The sequence below is a fragment of the Mustelus asterias genome, chromosome 19, assembly GCF_964213995.1.
Source record: "Mustelus asterias chromosome 19, sMusAst1.hap1.1, whole genome shotgun sequence".
NCBI classification, from domain to species: domain Eukaryota; kingdom Metazoa; phylum Chordata; class Chondrichthyes; order Carcharhiniformes; family Triakidae; genus Mustelus; species Mustelus asterias.
The window spans coordinates 18,392,010-18,406,967 of NC_135819.1; the positions used below are offsets into that span (position 1 = coordinate 18,392,010).

Consider the following 14,958-nt stretch of genomic DNA (forward strand, 5'->3'; position numbering starts at 1 on the left):
TAAATTCAGGTTTATATTGGCGGAGGGGTGGTTCCGGCATTTTCTCTTGGCGGAAGTAACTGTCGCTAGGCCCGGATCACGTGCCGGAAGTGGCTGTCGCGAAGGGGAAACGTCAGCCGGAAGTAGCGGTTGCTAAGGGCGGACGTTAACCGGAAGTGGCGGCTGCTAAGGGGGAACGTCAGCCGGAAGTGGTGGTTGCCAGGCAGGGTCACGTGCCGCCATGCCGGGCGCTGTGCAGCGTCACCCTGTCGGGCCCGCGGCCATGAAGAAGCTGCAGCCGGGCCCGAATTCGGGCTCTGAGGCCCTGCTGAGCCGCCCGGCGACCGCCGGCGCCCTGGGCGAGGAGCTGGTGCAGAGCGTGTCGCTGTATCGCCGCCGCCCGCTGCTGCTGCACGGCACCCTGGGGCCCTGGGCCGCGCTCTACGCCGCCTGGCTCTACCTGTGGCTGCTGCAGCCCGGCGCCGGCCAGCACCGCGAGGCCTCACTCATCGCCCTGGCTGCCATCGCTATCGCCCACATCCTCACCGTGCTGTCCGGGCACTGGTCCGTGCACGCACACTGCCTGTTGACCTGCAACAAGGTGAGAGCGCGCCCGGGCAGGGGTCAGGGACTGGGGGGTCAGGGGTCAGGGACTGGGGGGCAGGGACTGGGGGATCGGGGGTCAGGGACTGGGGGGCAGGGTCTGGGGGGCTGGGGAGCAGGGTCTGGGGGATTGGGGGGGGGCAGGGTCTGGGGTGTCAGGGGGCGGGGACTGGGGGGGCTGGGGGATCGGGGGACAGGGAATGGGGGGGAGGGGTCAGGGGGTGAAGCACAGTGGGGGGCAGGGTCTGGGGGTGAGGGAGCAGGGTCAAGGGGCGAGGCACTGGAATGTCGGGGCAGGGACGAGGCACTGGGATGTCAGGGGGCAGGGACTGGGGGGGGTGAGGCACTGGGGGGTCAGGGTGCAGGGACGCGGGGTGCAGGGACGGGGGGGTGTCAGGGTGCAGGGACGGGGGGTGTCGGGGGGCAAGGGAGTGGACACCATGGGTCAGGCCTTTGACAAAGTTTCACATAACACACTACTATGTAAAGTTAAAGCACTTGGGATTGCAGTAATGTCTCGAGATGGTTAGCAGATAGGAAGCAAAGAACTGGCATAAATGCATCGTTTTCTGATTGGCAGTCAGTAATGAGTGGGGTTCCGTAGGGATCTGTGCTCAGACCCCAACTGTTCACATTATATTGAAGTTTATTTATTTGTCATGAGTTGGCCTACATTAACACCGCAATGATGTTACTGTGAAAATCCCCTAGTCGCCACACTCCGGCGCCAGTTCGGGTAAACTGAGGGAGAATTTAGCATAGCCAATGCACCCTAACCAGCACGTCTTTCAGACTGTGGGAAGAAACCGGAGCACCCGGAGGAAACCCACGCAGACACGGGGAGAGCATGCAGGCTCCACACAGACAGTGACCCAAGCCGGGAATCGAACCCGGGTCCCTGGAGCTGTGAGGTAGCAGTGCTAACCACTGTGCCACCGTGCCCCCGGGAATCGAACTCGGGTCCCTGGAGCTGTGAGGTAGCAGTGCTAACCGCTGTACCACCGTGCCCCCGGGAATCGAACCCGGGTCCCTGGAGCTGTGAGGTAGCAGTGCTAACCACTGTATCACCGTGCCCCCGGGAATCGAACTCGGGTCCCTGGAGCTGTGAGGTAGCAGTGCTAACCACTGTATCACCGTGCCCCCGGGAATCGAACCCGGGTCCCTGGAGCTGTGAGGTAGCAGTGCTAACCACTGTACCACTGTTAATGATTCAGAAGATGGAATTGAATGTATTATCTCCAAATTTGCAGATGATTCAATGTTGAGTGGGAGGGTGAGCTGTGAGGAGGATGCAGAGATGCTTCAGTGTGATTGGACAGGCGGAGTGAGTGAGCATCTGCATGGTAGATGCAGTATAATGTGGATAAATGTGAGGTTATCTGCTTTGGTAGCAATAATAGGAAGACAGATTATTACTTCAATGGGTGTAAATTGAGGGAGGTGGATACTCAACGAGACCCTGGCGTCCTCATGCTGAAAGTAAGCGCGCAGGTACAGCAGGCAGTAAAGAAGGCAAATGGTATGTTGGCCTCCATGGAGGATTTGAGTATCGGGATAGGGATGTTTTGCTGCAATTGTACCGGGCATTGGTGAGGCTGTATCTGGAGTATTGTGTACAATTTTGGTGTCCTTATCTGAGGAAGGATGTCCTTGCTATAGAGGTTTACCAGGCTGATTCCTGGGATGGCAGGTCTGTCATATGAGGAGCAACTAAGTCGGTTAGGATTATATTCACTGGAGTTTAGAAAAGTGAGAGGGGGATCAATAATTCCCTGAATATTCCTCCTTTGTGCTGTTTGAATAGTTTTTGCAGCACCTGCGTTTAGGTTTGAACTCTTTTTGTTCTGTTGGGTCTTCTACAAACAGATACAGAGCTTGCGAGATGTAGTTTGACTGTACTCTGATAAATTTATGTTGCATGTTTCAGGCCCTCTGATGCCCCAGCCTGCTTGACAGTCAGTTAAGTGCAGGTGTTTGTTGAAACATAAGAACGTGGCAGCCAGTTTATGTAGAGGACATAAAACATAGGAGCAGAATTTGGCCACTCGGCCCACCGAGTCTGCTCCGCCATTCAACCATGGCTAATATTTTTCTCATCCCCATTCTCCTGCCTTTTCCCCATAACCCCTGATCCCCTTATTAATCAAGAACCTATCTATCTCTGTCTTAAAGGCACTCAATGACCTGGCCTCCACAGCCTTCTGCGACAAAGAGTTCCACAGATTCACCGGATCGAGGGAGACCCCACAAACTGCAGTGTGATTCAATGTGATTAATTTAAATAATGACTGGGGCACTATGGAGGATGCTCTTGCCTGCTGCTGAAGGAATACCACCTTTTTTGAGAGGGCAGCCAGGACCTCAGTCTAAGAGATGACACTTCTGACACTGCAGCACTCCATTATTACCGCAGTGGAGTGTCAGCCTAGATTGTGCTTAGTTGTGGACAGATAGGAATGTGTACAGTTTACTGAATGCATTGCAACGCACCATGCTTACAAACGCAGGACTTGAAACAACGACCACCTCCAACATGCAATTATTTTCCTTTCTGTGCAAGAGAGAGCTGTTTCCAATTGCAGATCAAGTCACAGTTCTTTCCCACTCGAATTCTTTTAGTTTTATTAAGGACTAATTTGAAGTTAAATATGAAGTGACTGTATAGATAGGAATGCTGCAGGAGATACCGCGTTGATTTTCCAATTTCGCAAGGTGTTTCACAAGAGGCTTGTTATAAGCATTTAGGGGTATGTGGTTCGGAAGTGTCCACTGTTGCGAGTACTGTGTGTAGTTTAGGGCAACACCCCCTATAGACCGTGGAGAGTGGACTGATTCACCAAATGATGCTCGTTATAAAGCGGAGATCGATCCTCCCCTCTGGGAACTAACAGCCAAAGAGGAGTACCTCACCCTATAATCTGTAAAAAGTGTGTGTAAAGTGGTGTGACCTACTTTTCAGCAACTTCTAGTGGTTAAATACAAAATAAATCCCTGACACTCGCACTCAAATCAAGCTAGCAAACGGTGAACAAACTAACTAAACTAACAAACCGAAAAAAATTCCTTCTAACCATGAACTAATCCCGAATGAAACAAGATTCTAATGGTACACTGTTCAAATCATTATAATTCCCACTCCATAACCAAATCAAATTTAGTCACTCTCTAAATTGCAACCAGGTTTTGTGTCTTCTGGAATCTTCTGGGCCTTCTCTGTTGATCCTTCTGTCTAGAACGTCTTTCTTCTTTGATATCTAGATGGTGCTTTCTGTAGATGAAGCTATGAGAGCCAGCGATTCTCTCTCTCTCTCTCTCCCTCCCCCGAGAGCTGTGCCGCCCGTATAAAGTGTGCTGGCTATTTTGGTGCTGGGTTCTTAAGGTCAGCTTTTCCTAGCAACATCAGGCCTTCAAGACACTTCAATGGGATGTTGACTACATAGGAGTATGCAGCACAGAAACAGGCCATTCCGCCCATTTAGTCTGTACCAGTGATAATCCTCCACTTGGGTCATCTTCCATTCCACCTCCCTCATAATCTTTCAGCATCCTGCCTGTTCCCCTTTCTCTCCTCTACTTGCCTTATTTCCTTTTGAAAACGTTCTTGCCTCAGTCACTCCCTGGTGGTGGCAAGTCTCTTGGGTCTCCTCTGACTCCTGTCTTTTCTAATTGAAAAAGTTACAATCTTTCCAGGGCGGCACAGTGGTGAGCACTGCTGCCTCACAGTGCCAGGGACCCGGGTTCGATTCCCGGCTTGGGTCACTGTGTGGAGTCCGCACGTTCTCCTCATGTCTGCGTGGTTTTCCTCCGGGTGCTCTGGTTTCCTCTCTCAGTCGAAAGATGTGCGGGTTAGCTTGATTGGCCATAGTAAATTAGCCCTAGTATCCTGGGTTGCGCAAGTTTGATGGATTAGCTGGGTAATTATGTGGGGTGACGGGGATAGGGCCTGGGTGGGATTATGGTTGGTACAGACTAGATGGGCCAAATGGTCTCCATCTGCATTGTTGAAATTCTATGGGAGGGAGTGGCTTAATGTTGTAATATAGGGCAGTCCTGGTGGTGTGGTCAGTCTAACAGTGACCGATGAGCCCCACACAAGAACCATACTTTAGCATGGTTTGATTTAGAGTCACTTTGTGGTACCCACAGTGCGTTAACTTCATAGAATCCCTACAATGCACAAGGAGGCCATTCGGCCCATCGAGTCTACACCGACCACAATCCCACCTGGGCCCTATCCCTATAAACCCACACATTTACCCTAGCTGGTCCCCCGACACTGGTCAATTTAGCATGGCCAATCCACCTAACCTGCACATCTTTGGACTGTGGGAGGAAACCGGAGCACCCGGAGGAAACCCACACAGACATGGGGAGAACGTGCAGACTCCGCACAGACAGTGACCCAAGCCGGGAATTGAACCCGGGTCCCTGTGAGGCAGCAGTGCTAACCACTGTGCCACCAACTCTCCACTATACATTGACTTTGCAAGGAAGTGGGTGCATTCTGTCTCCGCTACCCCTCCCCCCTTAACTGTGAACGATAACCATTCAATCGAGAGCATCTGTAATGATCACTGCATCTGAATCTCCTGTCACCCTTTTGGAATTGTGATGGGTGCAGTCACAATGGGCCAAATGGCCGCCTCCCGAGCAGTAACAATGTAGTATCAGGGCGGGGGTGTGAATCTCTGGGTGAGAGAGGAGTCGGGGTCTGTATTGGGGAGGGCTGGTGGGGCAGGGGGAGAGGCTGAGATGAAATTTGTTGAGTTTGTTTTTAGAAATGACCATTTTGAGATACAGTATGGGAGTAATTTGAGACTTGACTTGTGCTGAGTGTAGCAGGTTTGGGAGAAAGATGGCTTTGGACCTATGGTGCCAAAGCGCGTTCACTGGGTTTTCCTCGTCTCGTGTCTGGGAACTCCATTATCAATCTGCCACGCATCTACCAGGATGGTAGAAAGTGAACGAAATGAACATTTGTGTTTCTATCTTTGCTTCAATGAAATTTTGATTTGATTTATTATTGTCACATGTATGAGTATACAGTGAAAATTATTATTTCTTGCGTGCTATACAGACAAAGCATACCGTTCATAGAGAAGGAAAGGAGACGGTGCAAAATGTAGTGTTACAGTCACAGCTAGGGTGTAGACAAAAGATCAGCTTAATATAAAACCCAAAGAGAAAACGCTGGAAAATCTCAGCAGGTCTGGCAGCACCCGTAAGGAGAGGAAAGAGCTGACGTTTCGAGTCCCGATGACCCTCTGTCAAAGCTGGTGGGATGAGTTAAAGGAGAAGTTGTTGAGAGATAGAATGAGTTCAGCTGGGTGGAGGAGAGCGGTGGTGGATGGGAATTGTTCAGGCCTCTTTTCAAGAAAGAAGCGGCAAACTCTCAGGCCGTCCTGGTGTGGGACGGAGGTGTAGAGAGATTGCACGTCCATGGTGAATAGGAGGCGGTTAGGGCCTGCGAACTGGAAGCTCTCAATATGACGCAGGGCATCAGAGGGATCCCGGATGTAGGTGAGGAGGGAATGGACCAGGGGAGTGAGGATGGAGTCAAGGCAAGAGGAAGTAAGTTCAGTGGGGCAGGGGCTTGCTGACACAATGAGCCTACCCTGGGCCTACAGCTTAATATAAAGTAAGACCATTCAAAAGTCTGACAGCAGCAGGGAAGAAGCTGTTCTTGAGTCGGACGTGTCCTCAGACTTTCGTATCTTTTTCCCGACAGAAGAAGGTGGAAGAGAGAATGTCCGGGACGCGTGGGGTCCTTAATTATGCTGGCTGCTTTGCCGAGGCAGCTGGAGCAAAGAACAAAGAAAATTACAGCATAGGAACAAGCCCTTCGGCCCTCCAAGCCTGCACTGACCATGCTGCTCGACTGAACTAAACCCCCTACCCTTCCAGGGACCATATCCCTCCATTCCCATCCTATTCATGTATTTGTCAAGACGCCCCTTAAAAGTCACTATCGTATCTGCTTCCACTACCTCCCCCGGCAACGAGTTCCAGACACCCACCACCCTCAGTGTAAAAAAACTTGCCTCGTACATCTCCTTTAAACTTTCCCCCTCACGCCTTAAGCCTGTGCCCCCTGGTAATTGAGTCTTGTGTAGATAGAGTTAATGGTGGAAAACTGGTTTGTGAGATTGACTGAGCAACGCTCACAGTCCTTTGTAGTTTCTTGTGGTCTTGATCGGAGCAGGAGCCATACCAAGCTGTGATACATCCGAAAGGGTGAATGGAGGTGGTTGGGGAGGGGGTGTGTGTGTGAGGGGGGGGTGGGGTGCTTGCCGAATATTCTAACACAAACTTTTTTTTAAGGTTACTAATCAAAACGTTTGCTCGTGTGAATGTTTGGAATTTCTGTGGGGTTTGTGGTGCTATCCCAGACTTGGGTAAATGTGCCTTTGTGAGCTTGTTGTGCAGGACAGCCTGTGTGTGTGCATCTGAATCATAACCTGTTTTGTTTCCCTGTGCTGCAGGAGCCCAACCCTTTCAAAGCTGCCTGCGCCAAGGTTGTTCCCACGCCCAACAATGGGTCCCCTGAACTGGTGCCACTCCAGCATGACCAGGTACGCAGCAGGTCCCCGCCAGCGGGAGCTCTTCAATCGCGCACCAGGCCAAAGGTGCTCTCGGGTTTTCCAGGAAACTCGACTTTAAGTTGCAAAAGCCAAGCGCTGTGGCTGCTGGAAATCTGACGTGAAAGCAGACAATGCTGAGAGCGCTCAGCAGGTTAGGCAGCACCCGCGCAGAGAGGAAACAGTTAACGTTTCAGGTGGATGGCCTTTCACCAGAAACTGGAATGCAGGGGCAGGGGAGGAGTGATTGAAGGGCAGAGTTAAGGTGGGGGGGGCGGTGACAATAGTGGGTGACACTAGGCCAGTGAGGAGCACTAGTGTGTGTGTATATAGACATCCTAAAAAAACCTGTTCTAAATCTAGACCCCAATAACCCGTTAAAATGAAACTCGCGTCGGATATTACAGATACTGGAAACCTGAAGTAAAAACAACGTGTTGGAAATGTTCAGCCGGTCTGGCAGCATCTGTGAAGAGAGACAGAGTTGCCGTTTCCAGTTGTGACCTTTCCTCGGGACTCTCTCCGCAGACACTGTCAGACCCGCTGAGTATTTCCAGCATTTTCTGTTTTTATTTCCATTATCAAGAAAACTTCTAAATCAACATAAGAAATAGGAGCAGGAGTAGGCCATCTAGCCCCTCGAGCCTGCCCCGCCATTCAACAAGATCATGGCTGATCTGAAGCGAATCAGTTCCACTTACCCGCCTGATCCCCATATCCCTCAATTCCCTTAGCGATCAGAAATCTATCTACCCGTGATTTAAACATAGTCAACGAGGAAGCCTCCAGCACTTCAGTGGGCAGAGAATTCCAGAGATTCACCACCCTCTGAGAGAAGAAGTTCCCCCTCAACTCTGTTCTGAACCGGCCCCCAATTATTTTGTGCCCTCTAGTTCTGGTTTCCCTTCTAAGTGGAAAGAATCTCTCTACCTCTACCATAGAACCATAGAAAATTACAGCTCAGAAACAGGCCTTTTGGCCCTTCTTGTCTGTGCCGAACCATTTTATGCCTAGTCCCACTGACCTGCACTTGGACCATATCCCTCCACACCCCTCTCATCCATGAACCCGTCCAAGTTTTTCTTAAATGTTAAAAGTGACCCCGCATTTACCACTTTATCCGGCAGCTCATTCCACACTCCCACCACTCTCTGCGTGAAGAAGCCCCCCCTAATATTCCCTTTAAACTTTTCTCCTTTCACCCTTAACCCATGCCCTCTGGTTTTTTTCTCCCCTAGCCTCAGCGGAAAAAGCCTGCTTGCATTCACTCTATCTATACCCATCAAAATCTTATACACCTCTATCAAATCTCCCCTCAATCTTCTACGCTCCAGGGAATAAAGTCCCAACCTATTCAATCTCTCTCTGTAACTCAGCTTCTCAAGTCCCGGCAACATCCTTGTGAACCTTCTCTGCACTCTTTCAATCTTATTTACATCCTTCCTGTAATTAGGTGACCAAAACTGTACACAATACTCCAAATTCGGCCTCACCAATGCCTTATATAACCTTACCATAACACTCCAACTTTTATACTCGATACTCCGATTTATAAAGGCCAATGTACCAAAGGCACTCTTTACGACCCTATCCACCTGTGACGTCACTTTTAGGGAATTCTGTACCTGTATTCCCAGATCCCTCTGTTCAACTGCACTCTTCAGAGTCCTACCATTTACCCTGTACGTTCTTCTTTGGTTTGTCCTTACAAAGTGCAATATCTCACACTTGTCTGCGTTAAATTCCATTTGTCATTTTTCAGCCCATTTTTCTAGTTGGTCCAAATCCCTCTGCAAGCTTTGAAAACCTTCCTCACTGTCCACTACCCTATCCAGCTCCTTCATTATTTTATATCTCTCTATAAGATCCCCCCTCAGCCTTCTAAACTCTCACCCCTCAGCCTTCTAAACTCAAAAAATAGTTCACGATTTCTATTGCTGTTTATTCACTTATGTCTATACTCTGTGCAATTTTAATGCATATTTAAATTGCGAAAGCACCAACATTAATATTTTAACAGAAAATCTTAAGAAAAAAATATTCAAATTGTTGGATTCTAGTGCAGTCTTCTTCTACCAAGGTAGACTCTTTTTAAAAAATTCATTCATGGGCATGGGCATCGCTGGCTGGTCAGTATTTATTGCCCATCCCTAGTTGCCCTTGTTCAGAGGGCAGTTGAGAGTCAACCGCATTGCTGTGGTTTTGGGAGTCACTTGTAGGCCAGACCAGGTAAGGACATTAGTAAACCAGGTGTCTTTTTCCGACAATCGACAGTGGTTTCATGGTCATCAGTAGATTCTTAATTCCAGATATATTTTTTATTGAATTCAAATTCCACCATCTGCCGTGGCGGGATTCGAACCCGGGTCCCCAGATCATTAGCTGAGTTTCTGGATTAATAGTCTGGTGATAATACCACTAGGCCATTCGCTCCTCATTCAGTCAGTCAGAGATCAATAGTTTGGTCGGACGTTGCACATTGACAAGCAAGTTAAGCAATGGTTAGAATGTTGGGAAGTGTGAGGCGTGAGTGTCGAGGTTATGATGCTTTACAATGCACCATGTTGCATGTTTTCTATCACATCTGTCCATTGCAAAAGGTAAGAAGTTTAACAACACCTGGTTAAATTCCAACAGGTTTATTTGGTAGCAAAAGCCACACAAGCTTTCGGAGCTCCAAGCCCCTTCTTCAGGTGAGTGGGAATTCTGTTCACAAACAGGGCATATAAAGACACACTCAATTTACATGAATAATGGTTGGAATGTGAATACTTACAGCTAATACTTACAGCAAATACTTACTTAGCTGTAAGTATTCGCATTCCAACCATTATTCTGTAAATTGAGTCTGTGTCTTCATATTCCCTGTTTGTGAACAGAATTCCCACTCGCCTGAAGAAGGGGCTTGGAGCTCCAAAAGCTTGTGTGGCTTTTGCTACCAAATAAACCTGTTGGACTTTAACCTGGTGTTGTTAAACTTCTTACTGTGTTTACCCCAGTCCAACGCCGGCATCTCCACATCATTGCAAAAGGTACAGAGAGCAGCACAAAGTGCAAGAATGTGAACCACGCAGAGGATTTGGAGGGCAGCTTTTTCAGTCAGAAAAGGAGGCAGGCAACAGTATGAAACATGGTTAATGGTACATATGATGTGGAGATGCTCTGAATCCCATAGTTGTATTTCTAGTGCTTTACGCAGATTGCTCTCTCTCTCTCTTTCTCTCTCTGTGCAGGATGAACACCATCAGAAAAGCATCTCGTTTGAGTTTCAGAAGATTAAATACTGGTATGACGAAAATACAAAAGAGTTCCACCCAGTGGCTTTCCCAGTGTCTTTCCGAATCCAGTCCTACCAGGCAGCCAAAGGGTTCCAGGATGAGAAGGAGCTGAAAGCTGCAGAAAGGAAATACGGCTTGAACAAGTATGTACCTCAGCTCGGGAACTTTGAGGCAGGGTGGTGCCATTCTCTTTGTACCATCTCTCTCACCAGCGGCAGCTCCAGAACAATAACTAACAATCTTGGCGGCTTGAGTTATTTTTAACATCAACGTTTTGCCCATTATAGTGAGTAACATTGCTGCCAAAAGGCGGCAGTACAGGCAATCATTTGGGACATACTGGGCCAATTTTTTTGATGACATCTCCTTGGGTCGAATGCAGGATCGATGTTGCAAAGCAAGTTGTCGTCTTGATGCTGAACGGTGGCACAGTGTTAGCACTGCTGCCTCACAGCATTAGGGACCCGGGTTCGATTTCCGGCTTTGGGGTCACTGTTTGTGCGGAGTTTGCACATTCTCCCCGTGTCTGTGTGGGTTTCCTCCGGGTGCTCCAGTTTCCCCCCCTCAGTCCAAAGATGTGCGGGTTAGGTGGATTGGCCATGCTAAATTGACCCTTAGTGTCAGGGGGACTAGCTAGGGTAAATGCATGGGGTTACGGGGATAGGACCTAGGTGGGTCCTGTGCAGTGACTCCATATAGAGGTCTATAAAATAATGAGGGACATAGATGAGGTAAATAGTCAATATCTTTTCCCAAAGGTAGGGGAGTCTAAAAGTAGACGGCATTGATTAAGATGAGAGGGGAGAGATACAAAAGTGTCCAAAGGGGCAATGTGAAATATGCCCCCTAGTTCTAGTCTCTCCCACAAGTGGAAACATTATGGCATCCTCCTGGTCGTCTCCTTATCAAGTCCCCTCTGAATCTTGCATGTTTTATTAATACCACCTATTCCTCTAAATTTCAATGGGTGTAGATCCAATCTGTTCAACCTTTCTTCATAAGACTAGCCCTTCATTCCCATGAGGTTTGGTTCAAGTGAACCTTCTCTGAGCTGATTCTAATGCAATTTTATATCGTCTTACAAATATGGAGATCAAAACTGGACATAATACTGCAGAGATGGTCTCACCAAGGCCTTGCGCAGCAGCAGTAAAAGTTCCCTTTCCCATTCCCCTCATAATGTCAACTTTCTGTTTGCCTTCTTAATCGTCTGCTGTTAATGTGTACAAACATTCCTGTTCAAGGGCACCTCTGTACCACCCAGTCCTCTGAGCCATAGAATCCCTACTGTGCAGAAGGAAGCCATTTGGCCCATCAAGTCTGCGTTGACCTCTGTCAGAGTATCCTACTCAGGCTGTATACCCATAACCTCTCATTTTGGCTAATCCCCCTAACCTACACATCTTTGGACACTAAGGGGCAATGTAGCATCGCCAGTCCCACCTAAACTGCACATCTTTGGAGTGTGGGAGGAAACCAGAGCACCCAGAGTAAACCCACACAGACATGGGGAGAACATGTAAACTCCACACAGACAGCGACCCAAGTATTAAACTTGGGTCCCTGGTGCTGTGAGGCAGCAATGCTAACCATTGTGCCACTGTTTTGCAACCACTTGGTTGTTCCAAAGGGTTTTCTGCGGCACCGGATTGTAGATGTTTTGGAGATGGCAGCTGATATACTGAGAGTTTTGCTAGAATAATAATTCCATAACATTCCTCCCTGCTGCTTCTGACCCAGGCATGACAGGGCAGTTTGGTGTTTTTTTTATTCATTCATGGGACATAGGTGTCACTGGCTGGCCAGCATTTAATGCCCACCAACCCCTAGTTGTCCTTGTTTGGAGGGCAGTTGAGAGTCAACCACATTGCTGTGGCTCTGGAGTCACATGTCGGCCAGACCAGATAAGGAGGGCAGATTTCCTTCCCTGAAGGACGTTAGTGAACCAGATTGTTTTTTTTCTGACAATCGACAATGGCTTCATGGTCATCAGTAGATTCTTAATTCCAGATTTTTTTTATTGAATTCAAATTCAGCTGCCGAGATGGGATTCGAACCCGGGTCTCCAGAACATTAGCTGAGTTTCTGGATTAATAGTCCAGCGATAATACCACTAGACCATCGCCTTCCCTTATGTAATCTGCTAGGTGCTATTAGACTAGTTTCCCTGTCAGCCTGAGAGTCTTTCAGATTGTTGAAATGAATGGCAGAAGATTTGCAATAAGGGGCTATCTTTTAAAAACCACCAATTTGAGCCGTAATTCTTGCAAGCTCGATGCCTGGCAGCATGCATCCCCAAGTGTTAAAATGTCTGGTGGATTCTTGTATACATCTTGGTGGTGAAGTTCTTCTCTGTCTCTAACGGGAGTGTTTTTTTATTTGTCAGGGCTGAAATGGTGGTCCCTGAATTCATGCAACTCTTCAAAGAGAGAGCTACTGCCCCTTTCTTTGTCTTCCAGGTAAGTACCTTGTTCATTCTCCCAAATTTTCTAAAGCATTCCAGGTACAATTACAAAAGCACGACAATGCAGATGCTCAAAATCTGAATTAGAAACACAAAAATCACAGAATTGTTGCTTGCAGTCAGAGGCCATGCATGTCTGCTCCAGCTCTCTGAATGAGCACTCTAACTTAATGCCATTCTCCTGCCTTTTCCCTATACACTTGCACATCTAATGCCCTCTTGAGTGCCTCAATTAAACTTGCCTCCATTACACTTCCATTATACAGGGGCAGCATTGTTGGCACAGTGGTTAGTACTGCTGCCTCACAGCGCTATGGACTCTGGTTCGATTCTGCCTTGGATCGCCATGTGTGGAGTTTGCACTTTCTCCCCGTGTCTGTGTGGGTTTCCTCCGGGTGCTCCGGTTTCCTCGCACAGTCTGAAAGACGTGCTGGTTAAGTTCATTGACCGTGCTAAATTCTTCCTCACTGTACCCGAACAGGCGCCAGAGTGTGGCGAGTAGGGGATTTTCACAGTAACTTCATTGCAGTGTTAATGTAAGCCGACTTGTGACACTAATGAACTTTAAAAAAATAAACTTCCTGACAGTGCGGCACACTCCACAACTGGAAATAGTTTTTTCTGACATTGTATTGGCTTCTTTTGCCAATCACTTTAAATCCGTGCCCCCTCATTCCTGATCCTTTTACCAGTGGGAGCAGTTTCTCCCTATCAGCTCTGTCCTGGCTCCTCACGATTTGGAACATCTCCCCTTGGCTTCTCCTCTCCAAGGAAAACAGTCCCAACTGCTCCATTGTACCTTCATAACTGATGCTTCGCATCCCTGGAACCATTATAAACCTCTTCTGCACTCTGTCCAACTTTAGAAATAGCTGCCACAAACATTTTCTGTCTTATTTTAGCTTCTATCTCTTTAGTTCCACTTCCCCCTGCCTGCTGCCACCATGTCTATTCTGTACCTGATATGTTTCCTCTTAACTCCTCCCTCTACTCAATGACCGTTTTGCTTACCAATCTTTGATTCCAGTCCGCCTGCCCCAGACCCTTGGAAGTAGGCCCTCCGCCTGTTTGGCCGGCGCCTGTCTAAACTCTCCTAATTCTGAACTATCTTTGCTCTGGTGGATTTTGTTCCTTTCGGTCCACTGTGGGGTGGCACAGTGGCAGAATCTGTTGTCGGGAATGCTTCCTCATCTACTTACAATGGTGGCACAATGATTAGCATTGCTGCCTCACAGCGCCAGGGACCCGGGTTCAATGCCCAGCCTGGTTTAAAATTTATTTATTAGTGTCACAAGTGGGTTTGTATTCACACTGCAATGAAGTTACTGTGAAAATCCCCTAGTCGCCACACTCCGGCGCCTGTTCAGGTTACACTGAGGGAGAATTTAGCACAGCCAATCCACCTAACCGCGTCTTTCAGACTGTGGGATGAAACTGGAGCACCCGGAGGAAACCCACGCAGACACGGGGAGAATGTGCAAAATCCACACAGACAGTGACCCGAGCCGGGAATCGAACCCGGGTCCCTGTAGCTATGAGGCAGCAGTGCTAACCACTGTGGGTGACTGTGCGGAGTCTGCACATTCTCCCCGTGTCTGCCTACTTGTGACTAATAAATGAACTTTAAAACTGTGCTCCTTGTTTCTCCTCATGAATGTTTTGTCCTGCCAAACTGGTTTAAGCCCCCTCCCATAATATCAGTGAACTTGCTGCAATGGCATTGATCCCAGCCCTGAGTTGTAACTTGTCCACCTTCCTGTTGAGTGATGGGACCGGGGGGATATGCTAGCAGCATTTAACTGTCATTGATATCATTCACAGATGTGTCTCACTTGCCCACAGTTATCAGCACTGCATGAATGTTAGTGTAAATCGGTGAGCCAGGGTTTATGCAGCATTTGGTTCAAATGCCTGTTATTTATAGTGATAAGACAATTGATATTTAAAGTGTACCGACAGCGCTGACGTTCTGTCCGGGGGCACGCATGTATGAAAGAGAAATGTCCTTGTTGAAGCTATCCGCAGTGAAGATCTATCCTCAGCCCTGAGTGAAAGC

General features: G+C 48.3%; 1 protein-coding gene across 1 annotated transcript in view; it reads left to right on the forward strand.

Annotated features, from left to right (window-relative positions):
• The first annotated feature begins 165 nt into the window (after positions 1-165).
• atp13a1 (ATPase 13A1) overlaps positions 166-14,958 on the forward strand; it is a 98,686-nt gene continuing 83,893 nt past the window's right edge. The window contains exons 1-4 of the mRNA XM_078235104.1: positions 166-580; positions 7,065-7,154; positions 10,394-10,581; positions 12,825-12,897. Coding sequence (XP_078091230.1) covers positions 221-580; positions 7,065-7,154; positions 10,394-10,581; positions 12,825-12,897 — 711 coding nt within the window. The 5' untranslated portion in view covers positions 166-220. The remainder of the gene's footprint in view (positions 581-7,064; positions 7,155-10,393; positions 10,582-12,824; positions 12,898-14,958) is intronic.